This window comes from Camelus dromedarius, chromosome 23 (assembly GCF_036321535.1).
Source record: "Camelus dromedarius isolate mCamDro1 chromosome 23, mCamDro1.pat, whole genome shotgun sequence".
In the NCBI taxonomy this organism is placed as follows: domain Eukaryota; kingdom Metazoa; phylum Chordata; class Mammalia; order Artiodactyla; family Camelidae; genus Camelus; species Camelus dromedarius.
In genome coordinates this window covers 4,359,664-4,379,752 of record NC_087458.1, presented here as the reverse complement: position 1 = coordinate 4,379,752, position 20,089 = coordinate 4,359,664, and the positions used below count along the sequence as shown (strand labels likewise).

Sequence of the window (20,089 nt, the reverse complement as noted above, 5' to 3'; positions counted from 1 at the left end):
ACATATATATAGTTGTTATTTTCATTTACCAGAGTGGTACTTTTTCTTTTTTTTAACTAAGAATGAACGTACTTTGACAAATCATAATCACCAAGGTCCACAGTTCACTTTAGTTTGGACAAAAGTTCAATGACAGATATCTATCGTTATAATGTCATACAGAGTATTTTGACTCCTCTAAAAAACTTCACTACTCCAGAATGGCATATGGAATCTCTTTTTTCCCTTGAAGAGAGGTTCAAAGCCTTCATGTCTATAACAGGACTCATGGCAGACCCATGCATGGACCAGACAGGCTCTAAGTAGAAAATTCCCCCACTAAATACTGTGGCTTTTCTTCCAACATTGAGCCCTGTCCTACTGGTTCTGCCCAATAGCCATGTGGAATGGAGGTGCAGGGGGACACGTGTAGGGTGTATGTTCATAGGAAGGCCCTAAATTTTGTGCCTTGTCACAATGAAGCTAGATTCCTGTTGGGTGTGTTGTAAACAGAGAGAAAAAAAATTTCTAACTGAAGAAGAAAGCCTGAAAGGCTCAAATTATTTCTGAGAGAAGTATTTAGATTTAAAATTATCATACTATGGTTAAAACAAAAATATAAAAGCCCTACTCTTACAATCCAAGGTTCCAATATCATGGAAAAATGTCATATTAGCTGGATCCGTGCTGTTCAATATAGTAGCTACTAGTCACATTTGGCTATTTAATTTTAAGTTAATCAAAATTAAATTGGGGAATAAGGATAGCTCAGTGGTATAGTACATGCTTTGCATTCACGAGGTCATGGGTTCAATCCCCAGTACCTCCATTAAAAATGTTTTTTTAATTTAATTTAAAATACACTTCTTCAGTCTTACTAGCCATAGTGAGGTATGGTTAGTGGCTACCACACTGGATAACACAGATATAGCACATTTCAAACACAGTAGAAAGTTCTATTGCACAGTTTTGCTCTAAGTGATTTCCTTTACTCCAACCCTCACTGGATATTACTTGTATTTCTACTTACAATTTAATTGGGCATTAAAATTATAAATATTTTTTAAGTGATTACCTCTCCAAATAGATTAGAAACTCATCTGTTTTTGTTTGTTTGTTTCAACGTTTAGCACATAAAAAGAACTCAATAAATGTCTGTTGAATTGACATGGGCCTCAGAGCCCATTCCCAGGAAGAGTCAGGTCCCTGACTGCGAATTGAGTCAGTCCACTTCTATTACTCAAGATAATGCAATAAAGGCAGAGAACAGACACAAGAAAAATTTACGTGGGCCAAGCAAGGTACAGATGCCAAATAAAAGGCTGAATGCTGTCCCCTGGGAAACCTAAGCATCTCCAAATTAGTCCAGAACTGAAGAATCAGATCACCCAAGGATGCTTCTCTCCTGCTTTCCCTTCAACAGTTCAGTTTTCTCTTCTTGGCTATTACTACTACTATCTTTCCAATCCATTCGATATCTATAGCTCAAAATCAGGTGTTCTAAGTCCTATTCACCAACTGAAATTACAATCTTAAAAAAAAGCCAAAAGCCAAAACATACACAAAGAAGAAATAAAGAAAAACACTTCAGCTGTTGTCTATCTCTGTATCACCAGGCTGAATGGGATCCAGCCTTCACTTTATGTACATACATCCAGCCCCAGACAAAGACAGAAAAACTTCAAGAGTCATGGTTCCCTAAAGCTAGGTAAGAATGGCCTTGGAGGCTTGTTACATGTTTATACCTAACAAGGAAACACAGTTTCTTCAGATCAGTGAAACAGCATCCAACACCAGATTTCTCCATTAAGAACATTCCCATGTAAACACACGTACAGATGGGAGATAATTCACCCTTTGTGAAGCAAATTCTAAACTTCAAGTTGCACGATGGCAACAGTTTAAGATACCAAGAAATGGGATAGAATGTGGAGAAAAATATCAAAGGGACAGAACTCCTTTCTGGAGTTAGAGGGTAGGGTTCCACCCAAACACACCTTTTTATATGTTGTCTCTCCCGAGGAATCAACACCTCGGTGGCCTATTTTCTTCATGGTCATGCCAGAGGCATAAGGCACCTAGAAAACAGAAGAGTCAAGATTAGTATATGATTCCCATTAACACATCAAACAGCTTACTTAATGGTACATCAAAATAAAACAAAACACTCAACACATCCTTTTTAGGTTAAGAACATTTTATAAAATCTTCCGAAGATCCACCCTCTGCAAACACAGCTATATGGTGTTACTTCCCAATGAATCAACTGGCTAAAAGACACAGAAGAAAACTCCAAAGGACACATTTCACCTTTGGTCCTCAGAAATATGACATGGAAAATAAAAATGAGTATTACTAGAGAAAAGTAGAAACAGGGGAAGTAGGAAACAGCAGCCCCAGAAAAAAGGACAGCCCCTCAGTTTACAAAAGCAAGACAGAAGTAAAGCGCGGCAGACCCAGGTTCTTTTTAGAGACTACTAGCCCTCTAACCTTCAATGCAACATGAACACTATCTGCTCAAACTGAATGCACCAGCAGAAATGACTGAGCCACTGGCAAATGCAAGTACTGTGAGCCCAGATACGAAAAGGCTGAGGTAATAAGATGAATCCTCTAAGATAGGGGTCTCACTGACTTGAAGAGATTCCTGAGAATGTGATGTGGCTTTGTTTTCTACTCACATGACAGCCTCTGAAAAACAGAAGGAGTAAAACCAATGGGGCAGAACCTGGAAGGCTAGTCTCCACAGCCAAGACACCAGCACGACAGACATGAAAGGATTCTTCGTGGTGTCAATACTCATTAATTTAATAAGCCAGAAGGCAAAAAAACTATTAGAAATAGGATGTCACGATCTTAGGGCTTGATACTTAAGTTCTGCTCTTTTTGCTAAGGTCCTGAGTGCCGGAAAACTGTCAGTATATAACCTGAACAACAAAGAAAAACTTAGGAAATCAATAGCGTCAGTATGGTTAAAAGAAGTTCACCATATTACCCATGAAGCAATGCACTGGAGGCATTAACAGCAAAACAAGGGAGTGAGCTTCTGCGTCAGACTGGGTCTGAAGCCCAGCCTTAACGCCACGTATTCATTCTGAGACCTTGGGCAAGCTACAGAACCTCTAATCCTCACTTTCTTCATCTGTTCAACATGAATGACGATGGTACCTACCCTCATAGGGGCTGTTTGAAAGATTAAGTAAGAATACCTACAAAAGGCACTTAGATACATTAAAGATGCTCAATCAATCTGAGCTATTATTAATATTCATAATAAACTGTGATAAAAGTAGAGTTATATAATTACTAGCCTACCAAAGAGATGTGAGAACCCTATCTAGATTCCAAGGCCCAAGCAGGGGGAAAACAAAGATGTCATAAACAGGTATCCTATCCCAGAATTAAAATTTTAGAATCACTGTATCAGTGTGAAACTCACCTCAGATGCCATGGGTCTCTTGATTCCAGACCCTGTTAAAAAAAAAAGCAAACACAACCGTAAGTGTGTACACATACTCACACAATCTCTATCAAGCACACTGAGACAATCAGGATTTGAGTTGCACTGAACCTGACAATGAGCTCCTGCCTCTTGCTCAAGTGATACCATATCCTTTAGGATAGGGATTTTAAATGTCCCTTCTCACTCACAGAGTCCTTATTCCGTTCTTGTTATAGTCCTTTTTTCTTACAGAAGTGTTCATATTTTCTCTAGGAAATGTATCTTGATACATTTAACCATCAGAGCCAGAGGGTCTCATTTGATACCATGGCTGAAAGAGAAAGGGCATAAGAGATACCTAAGACTCACTGGACAGTCTGGGGCTTGATTAATCATTTCTCCTGTAGAGCTAAAAGGGTAAGAACTTTTAGAGCATATCTATGGTGCTTTTCTCCTCTACTAATTACTTCAGAAAAAAGGTAAAGAGTTGGTCTATGGAAACTTTATTTATGATAGCCAAGATATCGAAGCAACCCAAATGTTCATCAAGAGACGAATGGATAAAGAAGATGTGATGTGATGTGTGTGTGTGTGTGTGTGTGTGTGTGTGTGTGTACACATAAATAAAATATTACTCAGCCATAAAAAAAGAATAAAATTCTGCCATTTGCAACAACGTGGATGGATCTAGAGGGTATTACGCCTAGTGAAGTAAGTCAGAGAAAGACAAATATTCTATTACTTGTATGTGGAACCTAAAAAATAAAAGAAATAAATGTATGTAACAAAACAGAAACAGACTTACAGATATAGAGAACTAGTGGTTACCAGTGGGAGAGAAAAAGGAGGAGGGGCAAGATAGGGGTGGGGAATTAAGAGACACAAACTACTATGTATAAAATAAATAAGCACCAAGGATATGTCATACAGCACAGGGAAATGTAGCCATTATTGTATATTAACTTTAAATGGGAGTATAAGCTATAAAAATATTTAATCACTATGTTGTACACCTAAAATTAATGTAATACTGTAATCAACTATACTTCAATTAAAAAAAAAGAGTTGGTCTTGGAGATGTGGAGGCTAAGAACTGGAAGATGCAATGTCAAAATAATGACACATCACTGGGTGCAGGCAGAAACTGGCTCTATGTCCCTACATCCTCATCTAGATTTCTGCTGTAAATGCAACAGGAATTTGCTGGAATTTACTTACTTACCAAAGTAACTTTGACTTGCTAAATATTTAATCAGTGCAGATGTGTAAGTGTGTAGTTAAATCTCATAAATATTATTTATGACTTTTATCAGTTTAAATTTAGGAAAAATTTCAAGAATAAGCATGTTTAGAAAGTGACTAAAAGACCATTATCTATAGAAAAAATACTGAACGGTTAAATCAGTTCTTAAGGGTCTGCCATCCTGTAACCTTCATCAATGATCACACTGGAGACACATGATCACAATTACTCAGGGAGACAGAACTTTCTCCCCTTCATATTGGAGAATGTTGGCCTTTTTTCTTCAAAGACTACTGATACATTACTTTGATCTAGTTCTAAAGAAGTCAAAGGGAATAAAGATTAGCCATGTTAAAGAAAATTAAAAAGAAGTGGTCGAATGGGATGAATCTTCAATAATATAATACTTGAGTGGGAAGACCACAGTTCCAGTCCATGTATAAGGATTAATGTAATGCAACACAGACAAGATAGGATTAAAGACAATCAGGTAAAGCTCTAATTATGATTGTTTAAGACCAATGATCAAGGGCCCTGAGAATTTCAAAATATAGCTGGGCTCAGAGGAGAGAATCTGATAGCCCTTAATAGTACAAAGGCCACAGACTAAGCATTTCTGGTATCAACAAGCAAAGCAGCAAAATTTCCTTCCCCCTCATGAGTCTGAGCAGCAAAATTATGGGGAACAGATGGTTTTCACTCCTCTTCCCAAAAAAGGAGGCAAGGGAAATGTCATCTAGCTGTTAAGATGTGCTACATAAAATGACCCAGAAAATTAGGGAAAAAGCAGAGTCCAATAATCCATGCGTTTTGCAGGATGCTTCATCTTCAGTCATGCTGACTTCAGACAGGTGAAAGCGTGTATTTTAGGACTGGAACCCTAAGCTAACGTTTCCAAGGAATAAGCCAGGATGACTCAGGTTTATGATTAAAACTGCTACCGACTTACTGTAAAATTTAAGGTTTCCACTAACAAAAAAATTAGTCAAACTTTTATCTTAGAACCTTTTAGCTGACAGTCAACATTCTGAGCTATTTAAAAATCAGAAGACCTGGGTTCAAATCCCTGTTACACCAGGCAAACTGTTCTCTATACTTAACTAAAAAACGAGGAACCTATATTAGGAAGTTTCTGCAAAGACTAGATGAGATAAACTAAACCAAAGTACTTCATGAACTGTGTGTGACATGCTATACAAATATGTTGTTATATGTGATTTCTAATGCAAGAGCAAAGTTGGGCCCACAGGAAGATTTAATGTTCAATAACTAGACCTTCATGAAATCCTAATTAGCATCTCAAAATTCTTGTCTCCTCCTAAAACCCTCAACTCTTCTTTCTCCCAACATCCCCTGTGCAAGCGCACACACAACTACACAATCAGTGATTCTCAGTGAGGAAATCGATATGCTTTCAGTTGAGAAGACAACATTGATTCTGGACTCCTTGGTCAGTGCTCGGCTTATCTCTTCCTTTTTTGTCCCAGGGGAAGGGGTCTGGAGGGATCTGGTAGAACCAAGAGCCAAGTCCAGTCCTAGGCTGACAGTCTATTCTAGAAAATAACCTCCTCTGCATGCAAGGAAGGAGTCACTGGACAAAGTAAACAACGGAGGAAAAAAAGCAGGTAAGTGATTTCAAAGCAGAGAGTAGGTCTGAGGCTTTTCTTACTCCCTAAAAAGTTCTACTTTGCTACCTTTCCTAGTTTTATCACACAAACATGTAGCTCTAGGGCTGCTATAATCTTGCAAAGTACCCAGCATGAAGGTGGGAGGACTTCACTCAGTGGAATATTGTGCCAACTGCTTAGCTATCTGCAACTGCAAAGCTTGGATTCATCCCAAGAACACTACAGCTGAAGCAGTTAGAGTGCTGGGGTCTACGTAACAATAATCAGAGCAAGTAACACAGGGAGGAGAATCAGGACCCAAGACTCAACTCTCTTCCTTGTCTGAAGTTTTGCCCCCAGGGCACAGACCACAGCTCTAACCTACCAAAGAAGAATAAAAGGGAAGAGAAAAATATCTAGAGAATTTGATCAATGTTACTGTTAACACCCAGCTTGGTCCAGAAACCCAATGAAGAGCAGAGCGACATTTCAGGGAACCACGTACCACCTGCTAAGGCTTAAGCTCTGCCAATGAGAAACCACACCCTGAGACTGAAGAGTCACTAGCACCCGTACCTGTTCACCTCACAATCAAGCTTTCTCTTCAGAAGGAAGAGGAGTAGAAATGGAAGAGGAGGAGAAATGGGGGGGGGGGGGCAGGGAGAAAGACAGATCAACTTAACATGGCAACATCCAGCTTAGTAATGCCTGCCAGCCCATGTTTTAGGAGAATGAGATTCATCCCTATGGATAAGACTAGAATATTATTCAACAGAAAGGTTTCTAGCATCTGTGTGAAAAACACTCTCTGATACTATACTATCATCTTATAATCCATATCCACGATCCAAATATATCATCCTCTTTTTTAGGCAGGGAAACTGAGTACAGGGCAGGATTTCAATGTTAAATTTACTCTTCCTCAGGGAAAAACCTTTCTCCTGAGGAATGTGGGAGCTGTTTCTCCCCATCTTAGCTAAAACTCAGAAGGATTATCATTTAAATGCCTACATTACCACCGGTCCACACTAGGAAATGTGGCACGTGCAAGAGAGGACAGCACACTACCTAAAGGTAGGTATAGAGGCTGACAGCTTGGCTATAAGTGCCATAGGAAAAGTCCTAAACCAGCTTCTCCTCATTGGTTCAATTTTAACACATCTCAGCACCAGTTCAATGCTGAATTATTTTTGCTCCACACCGCCTTCATTTATTCAACAAATATTTATTGATCGTCTGTTATATGCCAAGAATTATGCTAGGCACTATGGATAGAGAGTTATACGTCTGTGACCTGGAGAAGATTACAATATTTCTACTTTTTTCTCCATGACTCGCACATCTTCACATTCTCTTATTACTCCTTAACGCTACCTATAAGACTAAACTGAAATGCTGATGTTTTTAGAAAGGTTATTTCTCTTCACTGACCAAACAGTTTATACGTGTACAGCACTTGAAAAGTGTTACAAGCATATCTCATTAGGCTCTCAAAATAGTACTGCAGGGTATGGGAACTGTTTGGAAGACTTAAGAGACAAAGCCAACAGTTATGTGTGAAACTTCTTTGGATGCTGATTAGGAAAAAAAAATTTTTTTAAAGTATCTCTGAGACAGGAGCCTTGAGAGGAGAAATTAATAACTCTTATTGATTTGTAGATAGGACAATGTCACTGTGGTTATGTTACAACTCCCTCCCTTTCTTCTCTAAAATAAAATCCTTCTCTATAGAAAGGCATCCTGAAATATTTATGGCTAAAATCACATGAAGAGTGGGTTCACTTTAAAATAGTCCAGGGGGTGGAGGTGGGGCAATGGAGAACAGATGCGACAGGACTGGCAAAATGTTGCTGTTGAAGCTAGCTGATGGGTACTTGGAGGTTCATTATACTATTCTCTCTACTTTGTGTATACTGAAAAATTTTATAATTAGAAGTTTAGAAGGAAAAGAAGCAAGTCTGGATAGTCAAGCTTCTTCATCTGAGCTGGCTTCTTTCTGAGAGGTTTCCTCTGGTAAAAGTAAGCATTAAGGATGAAGTAGTTTGTTTCCCTCATGACTGTGTAACTCCTACTTATTAATAGGCCCTGGACCAGTAAGCATTCTAAATAACTAGCTAATGTTGCTCTATTGGAAGCAAAAAATGAAGTCATGACAAACAGGCTGCACCAGAAAAATAATGGTTCAGATAAAGAGCCAATCCTGGTGATTTCAAGCCCTAGTTCCTCTGCAGAAAGAAGGAAATGTAAAAGACCTGGAAGAGCAAGGGTGTACTCACTTAGGAAAAAAAATTTTTTCTGGCCAGGGCAGGCTCAGTCTGGCTGAAATCTATAGACATTAACAAAAGTTGACTTTTAAATAGAAAAAGTTGAGAACTTAGCTCCTTCAGACACAAATGAAGCTACCTGCCCATTTCCAAGCTTAAAAAAAAAAAATCAACAACCATTTATGTTATGAAAAAAATCATTCAGCAAGGGCCTTTGAGATTTTTAGTCTAATCCTCTTACTTGTAAGTAAAAGCACAAGAGCCTAAGGGATATGCTCAAAATCACAGAGCAAAGGCAGCGACAGACCCAGAATTGGAATCCACATTCCTAACTCTCAATTCAATTCTCGTTCTTCTAAACCATCTTGTTTTCAATATCCTGACCACTTAGAGTCTAGGTGGGACAAGAAAGCACCAAGGGAACTAAAATGTTTTTACAAACTAACTAAATCTCAGAACTGCTAATGGACAACATGAACACGTATTTCCTTCCCTTGAGATACTCCTTTCCCTTCCATTTTCAGAGTCTTCCTCCATCAGTTTCTCTCAATAAAATAAAATAAAATAAAATTAACAATAATGCGATCTGTTTCTTTGGCAAGTCATCAATGTCCCTGGCAAAAACAGTAGGAAAGTACCTTTCCTTTCTTTTACTGAGATTATCCTTGTTCTAAACTAGACAATGCCAGTTCTAGAGGAGCAGAAGCTGTCTTTCAAGTCTAAACTTGAAAAAGCAGTTTCACAGATTTTAAGGTCCTCTCTAGCAGTTGAAAGTATCTTTTTGTCTTTGTAGTAAGACATGAACAATTTTAACAGAGAGAAAAATAGAGCTCCATTCACCTCATATTAGAGTTTTCTTTCTGGTTAAGTGGGACCATGACTTGCTCTGATTAAAAGCATAAGGATTATGATTACTGAATTTGCAATGGACCAAAAAAGGGCATCTGATAGACACTCTTTTGTTTTGTTTTTGGGACCTCGGAATTGACTGCAGAATCAGTTACCAATCCTTGGTCTAAATCCACATTAACTTCTAAAATATTTTCTGAAAGAATGATCAATAACTCCACATATGCATGGAGGAGCTCAGAATTCTGTTGCTTTTTTAGGAGACCTAAGGTCAGAAGGGGAAATTCCCTTCTGCACTGTTTTTTTCCTTCACCAAGGACTCCTAGTTCAATCAGTACACATTCAACAACAAATATTTAATCTGGTTTAAAGTCAAGTTAGTTCACACGCAGACTTTCAGATTAGTGAGAGAGCAATAAGGCATAGTGGGTAGGGATGTGGGCTCTGAAATCATAACACCTAGGTTGGCTAGGTTTGAATACTAGATCAATCGTTTTCTAGCTAGGTAATCTTGGGCAAGTTGGTTAAAACTCTCTAGGCCTTGGTTACCTCATCTATAAAATGGAGATATAGTAACAAGTACCTCACAGGGTTGTTATAAGAAACCAGCCAGGTATATAGCACCTAACATGTAATATATGCTCTACAAATACTAGCAATTATCATTATCATTGTGAATTATGAAACACCATCTACAGGATGGGACAGGTCAGGGGAAATGAGAGGTGCAACAGAAAGAAAAAAAAAAGAGTTGAGACTCAATTTACTGAAGCAAAAGGAAACGGAGTTATGGGAAAAACAAAAGATAGTAATCTGATTCATTTCATACTGTGGATCTGTGATAAAATAAGTTTCTATGTTAAGATAGCAACTTTTTTGAAGAGGGTAGAGGGAAATGGGAGCTAAAGTCAAATAATGCTTGCAAAACAACCACAGCCTTCTCAGAAGACCATGTACTACTACTTTAAAAAGTCTGCAGTTGTTATGGGGAAGAGGAGTTGGCTGCTAGTAACTGCGAGGAGCTCATGCTTCTTCAGCACAGATACACATCAGATCTACCTCTCTTACGGTTGACCCCACAGCACAGAAAGTTGAAACCTAAATGAGGAAAAACAGAAAGTTATCACTTACTTCTGGGGTTCTATTTGCTTACAGTAGAATAAGCATATTGAAAAAAAAAACAACTCTTAAATTTAAAGTTATGAATAGGATCTGTCCTGATCCCCAGCACCATACTATGAAATGTGAGATGATTTTCTGCAGTTCTACTAGGTAAATGTCAAAAAAACCCAAAGCAAACCAAAAAGCAAAAAAAAAAAAAGAGAGAGAGAGAGAGAAGAAGCTCTGGCAGAAAAATTTCAGAAGTGATCACAAAACTTGTAACCCAAATAATTTCACTCTGGAGTAACTTCAAATTGGCAAAAAAATTCTAAGGTACAAAGCTCCTTTGGACACAGGCTTCTATCCTTTTAAAAAAGAATGTGTGTACATTTTATTTGAGGGTCTTTCACTCCTGAAGGCAATTCGGCAATATCTAGCAAAAAGCTTTAAAATTAAGTATGTACCATTTGTCCCAAAAGTGGGAATTCATCCTAAGTAAATAATTAGTCAAGTGGACATAGACATATATACAAAGATATTCATTGCAGTATTATATATAATAACAATAATTGGATAGATATAATTGGAAAGAATCTAGATGAATAGGTTATACAAATCATGGTGCAGTCATAAAACAGAATAGTATATAACCATTATTTTATGTGTATGTATGGCCACAATGTCACAATAAACTGTTGAGTAGTGGAAAAAGGTGAAAAATTATATAGCATAATACTTTCGTAAAACACTTTTATCTATAAAGTAACATGTATTATACACATAGAAAAGGTCCAAAAATTATGTACCTAAATGTTAAATATGACTATACTGGGTAGTGGGATTAGGTTGATTTTGTAACTTTAAATTTCCATTTTTCCTTATGTACATAAATTTTCTATAACAAATAATTATCCACATAATTTAACAACTAAAGAAAAGAGATATACAGGGATGGCTTTACTGTCATTCTGTTTTACAACCCATTTTTCCTAGTAAACTACTACTCAACAGCCCCACACATACAGACCACCAGCACTCCCCTCCTCACACATTAACTCAAGCTCATTACAATCATATTATGTTGTTGCAGAGACAGACCAGAAGGAAAAATGTGAAAAGATACCTAGAAAGCTGCTGACAACTTCAAGCTACAAATAAGCATGACTCCTATACACTCATTCTCTTTCTCTATTAATTATTACTTTGAAATGTCTATACAACCTGAAACAAGCCTACATCAGCACATATGATAAGAGGTTCTCTCTGAAGACGTTTATCTTTTGTATCTTTCAGAATATCAATGTTCTCCTATAAAACAGAGATCTCTAATTTCAGCATATCTCCTGGATACTTGAAAAATATAAAAGAGCTAGCCTCTAAACTATGCAAATAAGCCAAGAAACCTTTAATGTTACTAAGGTAATTTCAAAACAGCTGAACCACCCAAGTCAAGTGCCATAGTGAAAACAACCCAATCAATTCTTGCTAAAATACGAAGTTGAATCATCATACCATGTCACGCAAAATTTTTCTGAGTAACTCTGTACTAGTCTTAAGGAAGCACTCCATTTTGGTCCTTGACCCCACCCTAAACTGTGTTTGTGATGGAAAAGGTACTGAAGGAGCTGGTTTCCAGTCACTTGGCAAAACATCGCTGTGACTCTCCTTAAGTTTGTATGCTACTACTAAAGCACTGTAGACTAAGATTCACTATTGGGAAGGACAAAATGCAGAGGGAGAAAAAAATCAATGTAATTCTGAGAAATGTGAGAAAAGGCAAACTTCAGAGCTGTGTTGACTTTAAAAGAGGAGATAATTGAAACAAAGATACTCTCAGACAGTAAATAGCTCCAACGAGAGAGCTGTCCCTCTCCTCTCCCCCTCCACCACAACTCAGTGTGTGGAACAAAACAGAGTTGGCCTTAATACCAGAGTCTCTCCCTGTGCTTTCAGAGCAGAAGCATTTCCGTCAGAGATGAGATGACATCATCTACCAGATGAGAAACTAAGAGGCAGTGTGTGACTGACTTCCACGTTTGAAGTACACATATAATTTGGGGACGCCAGAGGCTAGCCAGACATGCATTCCTCAGACAACTGGAGTTCCGCCTGAACAGGTCATAGAGGAGCAATCGCAGAGATTCAGCTCAATGAGCTACCAATACTACTGCATAAATGTGTCAACAATTCCCATATAAAGCACAAAGAGACAAGCAGACTTTTTGGAAGCAAAATGCTAATTAGGGACCCTTTTGGTTGATAATACTGAGAGTCAGAGATTTTAAAAGAAAAAAAAAATCAAAAGCAGAAACTTGCAAAAAACAAAACAAAAATGTCATCAGTCCAGTTGCTCGCTGGACTATCTCAAACAATCTTTCTGGTCCTCTTTAACTTGAAATGCTGAAAGCCATTTTAATTACACCTCTGCATGTGAGAGGCATAATACTTTATCAAAATGAAAATACATAGAAATATGTCTGAAATGTCAGCCTGCCTCCTGAGAAGTACTGTTTACCTCTAAGAGACAGTGTTAAAAAAAAAAAAAAAAAGTACCATTACTATACCCTCAATAAGAACTAAACCAAGCCAGTTAAGAAAACCAAACCGCATTTCACAGAAAAGCTAAATTTTATTTCCTAGCAGGTGTCAATTTTTCCTAAGGATTTTTCTTGAAAAAGTCATAAAGGCAAGAACACTCTTAGAAACAAAAGCTCAAAAGCAGTCTGATCTACCAGTCCTGGGGTCACCTCAGCTAAGGGCCACCTTAAGTAGTAAGGAATGAACCACAAATTTACTGACTCACCTTGGTAACATACAGACTTCACACAAAGTCTTTACCGGTATTAACAATGTATCTGAACCTCAGTTTCCTAATCTGGAAAATGAGAGAGTTAAATTAAAATATCTCTGTATTTCCCTCCAGTGATAAACTTTTGCTTCTAGTTCTATAAGGCAAATTTCATCATTCTCAGGTCTAAAATATGTTATCTCTTGGCACTAAAATTTTGGTTGAAATTTATGAAAAAATTCTGAGTCCTTCTTAAAAGACTCGAATCTCCTGGATAAGCCAACCCATGGCCAAGAAGCATTTGAGATTTCTGGCAGATAACCACCTCTGAATTTTATTTGCAAGTGTGGCTCTAGATATCTTGAAAAAGCAGTGAATATTGCTGAATTGGAATGTACATATTTCAACAGAGAAAGTCTAATGATATCATAATGAACATTAACTGTCCCAACAATGCATTTCAATTACCCCCCCAGATCCTTATGCAAGAAAATCAGAGATACAGAGTTACTTCTCTGCTACCCCTTGCATACTGGTTCTCGTCAGTGAGAACTTGAAGTTTGCCAGGGATGTTTACCAACACTGTGCACAGGAAAGCTAATATACTCTAAGCTATTTATATATCCTAAAAAAACCTCTTTCCATTCTCTCCCCTCAACTTCCCTTTGCCTACTCTCCCTCAACATTACTGATCCTTTGGGACAGTACTTATTCTGAGCGAATTACATATTGCTCAGTTTAGTATACAAGGCAAACAAGATATACTGAACTCCCTTCAAGGAATCTGCCCTTCTCTCTCTTTTTGATAGTATTCTTCAGACTCCAACAATAAGGGGCCTTTTTGGGAATCAGATTAAAAATTAATACTCAATGTATACAGCCATTACAAATAAACAGAAAGAGAAAAAAATAATTGGTGACCAAGTTTAAAAAGATGGAGCAGTTGAGAAAAAAGTCCACTACAAACAGGAAACAATGAAAAAAAACAGATCATACAGGAGACAGGAACAAAACAGGATCAACACATATGTACAAACTAAACAATGCTCTCTTTTGATAGGAAAGGGTGGAGAAGTGAAGTGCTATAGGGGAAATGAGCTAGGAAGGGGTTTCCTCCAGGAAACACCATCAGTCAAAACACTCTCTGCCTTTGAGACTGAATGGTGGCCAGGGATTTCGAACACAGAGAAAGAGATTCCCTCTGCCAGGTTATCAGAAAGTGGCATGCTTCCTGAGGTATTCTTTTATCTTTGATCAAGAGGATACATCCAATGAAAAAAGGAAAGGGAGAAGAAACTGACAACTTCGGTCTTTTTGGTTTCTTCACATCGAATAAGAATATCCCAAAATTCTACGAAAGAAAACATCCACTTAAAGGATAAAATAACCTCCCCTTCCTTCTCCCCAGTTCTGAGTTTGGCCAGGTACTACCTCTGTTGTTCACTTCACAGGCTATAGATTTCCATTATATCATCAAAGAAAAACAGGCTGATAAAATGCATAATAGCCAGTAGCTAGCACATATTTGAGCAAAGCTATTAATCAGAAGAGTTTTATATCAACCCAGAACACATACAGAAATTAACAAACAAAACATAATATGTATTTTGATATTCAAAGCTAACCTGTAAGTACACCTTTCCAATCAATATCAGATGCTGGATACCTAATAAATCTATATAATTATAATTAACACTGGGCTGGAGCAGCCATGGCAGAAATAAATGGTTAATCAAAAACAATGACATTCTGATGTCAGTTTTCTGACAGAATATACCAAGGGGACAAAAGAAAAAAGGGGCGGGGGTGATGTCAAATCTCTGTGGAGAAAGCAAACAGAAAAACCTATCCCTACTTACAAAATACCAACCAAAATAGTACCTGGTGATATTCTGATTACATGGCATTCTGTGCTATCTTTACATTTCCAGATTTCAGTTTCTCACTCCAGTAAGTGGTATAAGTTGCTTTACCTTTCACTGTATGGAAGAAGTGAAGGGAAAAGGATCAGTCTACAAATGGCTTGCACTGTAGACAAAGAACACAGACAAAAAGCCCTCAACAAAATTCCTACCATATGGAGTTATCCAATTACAGCATAATTTACTGGTAGAGCGCTCTGTTGGGAAGAACAAAGCTACCAGAATCAAGGACTGATGAGACCAACCCTACTATAAAGGTTCAAAGCAAAAATGCTTCAATCCTGGGTCTTCTGGAGTTTTCCTTAGTAGTTAAGAGAAAAATAAGTCAGAAAAGGAGCTGACTTTTCATGATAAAAATCACCTGGTGAAGTGTGACAAATACAGAAATGTTTTGGTCTGAAGCAAAATGAGCTACATACAGGTTCATGATGTTCTAAGGTTTTGAGCACTTTTTTCTTAGGGGAGTCACACATGATTTTATCACACGGCTCTTATTTCAGGGAAGAATAGACACCTTAGCATTTTAACTTTACTTTTTTAACTCCTCTACTAACTTAAAATCAAGTCTGTAAAACAGAAACTCTTTACTCCCTTCCTGGTAGTAAAAAGGGGACTCAGTGGCTGAATTTCAAACTCTTGAAGGACTAGTCAAACTGCAGATAGGGAAATAGGCTCTTTGTATCCTGGTGTGACAGATGTTGCACTGTCAACACCTTATCAGGGCTGATTTTATTTTTTTAAGTGGTGCCACCGTCCAAATAATGAAGATAGAGGAGAAAGGAAGAGAAGGGATAAACTTCCTTTACACACCAAACAGCTGACAGCAAACTGCAGTACCTTTTATTAATAACCAAAGTTTAAGAACAAGCACATGTTGATGGCCGCTGTAAGCTGATATTCATTTATAACTGCCTCCCTCAAATCCAAACATGGTAATTACTCTATGGGAAAAGATGTCAAATATCTCTTAGAGCATATGGTTTGTTCTACCCTCTGTATTTCACTCCTCAGCAGCGTAAAAGACAAGCTCTGGCTTAATGGCTAAATAATCTAGACGGGTTTAATATAGCCTTGGAACAACTAATTGTTCTAAATTATCTGTCCTTCCTAATTTGAATGCCAAAAGATTTTGAGCCTCCAAAGGTTTTGAGTGGCTTATCTAAAACATCAATCTGTCCCTGAATCCTGATATTCTTATTTTGTATCCACTTTCAACACTGCCAGAAAACCTTGTGAATTCAGCTAAACATCTAAGGACAGTAAGTTGGTTTCAGGATGATTAAAACACAAACATACACTCTCCTACCTTGAATTTCTACAAAGCTGGCCTTCTAGCCTTTAACAATTTAGTAAATTATAAACCACTCCTTATTCCTGCCAATGTGTTAATTCCCCAGTACCATCCAGAGCATCACTCCCCTCCAATCACAAATAAAACACATTCTCTATAGCTTTTATTGCATCAGAATCAAACATCTTATGCTCTTCAAAAACATATCCTTGAAATGAAATACTCTATTAAATTAAATTCAGTAAGCCAAAATCTAAGTGGATGTGCAGAGACAGCAAAAAGTCAACACTCCATATCCACACACAATAATTTCATGTTTTCAGGAATATTTATGAGAATATTTCTTAATTTATTAATCCAACTGTTATAGTACTTGCCAAAGAAGCAGAGAAGGCGGGTGTAAGAAATTAAAGTAAAAAAAGGAATCTAAAGCTATTTATTCTTAGTCATTATTACACCTTGACTTCACATATGAATGTAGTAGAACCAAGGCACTGTAAAGCCCAGTGAAACCAAATATTTGATTTTCTAGTTTTTCAATAGAAAAAAATTTATAAAATCTGAATTACTACCTGCTAATCCTAGGATCTGGGGAAAAAACCTAAAAATATCAAATAGTGACATTTAAAAAAGATGGTAGGACTATCTTAAGTAGGAGTAGAGACCTGAAGAGGAGGAAGATACATCAGTATGTGACAGAAATATTTCTTTTTAACCCTAAATCTGTCCACCTGGCCAATATTTCCATGAGACAGAGGCTGAATCAAATTTTGGGATATAAACATACAGCTTTTAAGATTAACCTGGTTTCTAACACCTGATTTGATAGTTAAGAAGTTTAAGAACTATACACAACCATTCTTTCTGCACTGGAGGAGGGGAGAAAAGGTTTTAAATTAAGGAGTACTGTATTAAAAACTGTCATTTTTACCTTATCCTTCTTCACAGTTAGAATGCAACATGAGTTGTTCTGGCCCTCTAATCTTTTTAGGAAAGGCAAAAATCACTCTCAGGAAACTAAAAATAGATGTACATAAATAAAACTGCAGTTTATGAAGAAGATATTTGTGACCAAGTATTCGCTCATCTGAGCTGGAGCAGGAAAAGTGGAACCGTCTATTTAGTCAATTCAAAATGGGTAGGATGCAATACCGGGCCTAAGGAAATGTCAGCGTCTCAAGTAAAGCATCCATCATCTGGCAGCCTGTCCTGTTCACAGTGTAGAGGCAACAGTAACTGTGGAACACCAGACACTTCTGACAGAAGCTCTAGAACGTCTGACTCAGACTCCCCCCGGCCACACACACACACATCCCAACACCACACATTTTCCCTCCTACACACAATCTGTTGCTTTTCTTGTGGGCTTCTCAGCCCTCCCTCAATCTTCAATAGTTTCTAACTACTTTGAGCTATATTCCCTGGCTCTCTTCTCCAAGTGCCAATCTTCTGCCTAAGCATTCTTCCAGTCCATTTCCTATTATGCAATATTCTCCCACAGCACTTAGAGCCACCCCTACCCTATCCTTCTCAGGCCTAATTCCCAGCATCACCTCCCTCAGCCTCTACCGCAATTCAAGACTCCATCATTGCACCTTCTCCCTCTGTTTTCAGGGGCTTTCAGCCCTAATTTTCTACATTCCTCAGACTCTCTTCAAATTTTCCCATTCCTTCCCAAAGCTGGGCAGTCTAGAGATAAGAGTCACCAAAGGAGGATGTCTGATAAAATGTGTACGTGTGTCTGTGCGACCGCCCGCGTGTTTATGTGTAGGGTGCGTGGGGGAGTGGGGAATGCACGAAGGGAGAAGGAATGACGCACTGGGGAAGCCTCTGAGGAAAGAGACGGCTCCAAATAACTCCAACTTCCAACAAAATCCACAATTCCCTAACTCTCCAGCAATCGAAAGCGTCCCGTAACGTTTCCAGGTCTTTTAAGTCCCATGGCTTCTCTTCCACATTTTTATCCCATTAACCCCACAATCAGCTTGGATTCTGCCTCTCACACTACGTAATTCCGCTCTACTTATGAGGCCTCCTTTCACTCCACTCTTTTATCTTCTCCCTTCGGTTCCCATTCTGTTTCATTCTTGCCCCCACCGACAATCTCCATCCTTTCCTGACCCTACTCTTCGAAGTCCTCAACTCGGTCTCCTCCAACACAACCAACGTTGACATCCTCCCTTTTCTTAGTCAAATCCATCCTCTCCTCAGACTCCCCCTGCCCGCTGAGAAAGCCCTGCTATAAGAAAGCCTAGCCCTCTGTTCTCCTTACCGGCAACGCCTCGGACATCCCCAGCTACAGGTGCCCTTCCTGGGTCTCGCTCTTCCTCCCAGCGCACAGGCGTCAGCCGCCCCCAGACCACGCCCCACCCTGATTACCTGAAGACGAGGTGCAGGGAGGGACCCCGGAATCCACGGATGAAAACCCCACCACCGACGGCCCAGAGGAGGCCGACGCCATCTTGGCAGCCCCCTCCCCCTCAGCGGCCTCGCTCCCTTTCAACGGGCTCTTCTTCTCGGAGTCGAATCTTCCCCACGTCTCTTCACATAACCCGCGCTCTGCGGGCCCCCTCCTGCCCCCTCCGGGGCCTGCCTCTGAAACGTCGGGCCGGCTCCTAGACCAACTCAGGGCCGCACCATTCGGCTGGCATGGGGGTGATCTGCCGTCTCGCACCCGCTCCGCAACTTTAACCGCTTTCCGCGAGCTACTTTCCCCTTTCACATGAGACTAAGCTCAAGCCGTCTGCCGGAACCCCGCGTCCGGACGAAACCACACCTAAAAGAACAACGGGGTGTGAGAAGTCCTGGCTGAGCGAACGCCCCCTCCCCCTCCTCCCTAGCCACAGCCTGTTTATCGCCCAACCCCACCTCTCCACTCAGGGCGGCCAGGGAAATCCGGGCACTGCGCATGCGTCTAACCTTCTCCGCGGCCCTTTCCACCCAATAGAGGGGAGGGAGGCCCTGAAGGGAGTCAAGCCAATCAGGAAGCAGTTATTGGTCACATGATGCGGGTCCCTCGCGCCCTAACGAATCCAAGGGTCGAAGACAGCGCGCTCCTCCTGACCGTAGACCGTCCCTACGGTGGCTCGATGGGTCCATCTAGGTTCAGCTCTCTGAAGGGGCTGATTTGCGGTGCCTGATCTCCAGATAAAATTCCGCGGGGCTGGCCCTTTCGATTTCACAGTCCAGGGAAGAACTCCCGACAGAAGCGCTGGTGTCAAGTCAGAGTCGTTAAAGAGTTGAATATCACAAAACATCACATGCCATCAACCATTCTTCCGGCTTTACTGCTTTGTTTACTATTTAGTTTAATGTGCGTGCACATCTTGTTTTCCTTTAACATTCGAAACAGGTCTACACTTGTCCTCAAGCGCAATTCTGAGCACAGTGACGGAGCTCAGGAAATATTTGATAATGAACAAATGAACTGTCAAAAAAAGGCCAAGGAAGATGATCAGAAACATATCACAATCTTCCTGCGATCCAAGCCCTCAGCCTCCGTCAGTTACCTAAGCTCCAAAGGGCAAGGAGACAGCGAAATTCTCCATTCTAGTGTAGTCTTCGTTCTTACCCTGCTCTGTTTTAACAAAATGCCCCGGAGAT

The 20,089-nt window shown here is 39.4% G+C and overlaps 1 protein-coding gene and 1 pseudogene across 5 annotated transcripts in view; both read right to left on the bottom strand.

The window, feature by feature from the left end:
- The window catches only part of PIP5K1A (phosphatidylinositol-4-phosphate 5-kinase type 1 alpha), a 33,763-nt gene extending 14,301 nt beyond the window's left edge, over window positions 1-19,462 (bottom strand). For 2 of the 5 annotated variants that reach the window (XM_064477745.1, XM_031436444.1), the window contains exons 1-4: window positions 18,866-19,332; window positions 10,444-10,482; window positions 3,419-3,450; window positions 1,977-2,057 (exon numbers count right to left, since the gene is read on the bottom strand). In XM_064477745.1, the coding sequence (XP_064333815.1) occupies window positions 1,977-2,057; window positions 3,419-3,450; window positions 10,444-10,482; window positions 18,866-18,947 (234 nt within the window). In that variant the 5' untranslated portion in view covers window positions 18,948-19,332. Of the gene's footprint in view, window positions 1-1,976; window positions 2,058-3,418; window positions 3,451-10,443; window positions 10,483-18,758; window positions 18,833-18,865 lie in introns of those variants that run through there. The other 3 variants (XM_010996767.3, XM_031436443.2, XM_064477744.1) reach the window with 3 other exon arrangements.
- Window positions 405-527, bottom strand: LOC116148268 (small nucleolar RNA SNORA11; annotated as a pseudogene).
- Window positions 19,463-20,089: the final 627 nt, after the last annotated feature.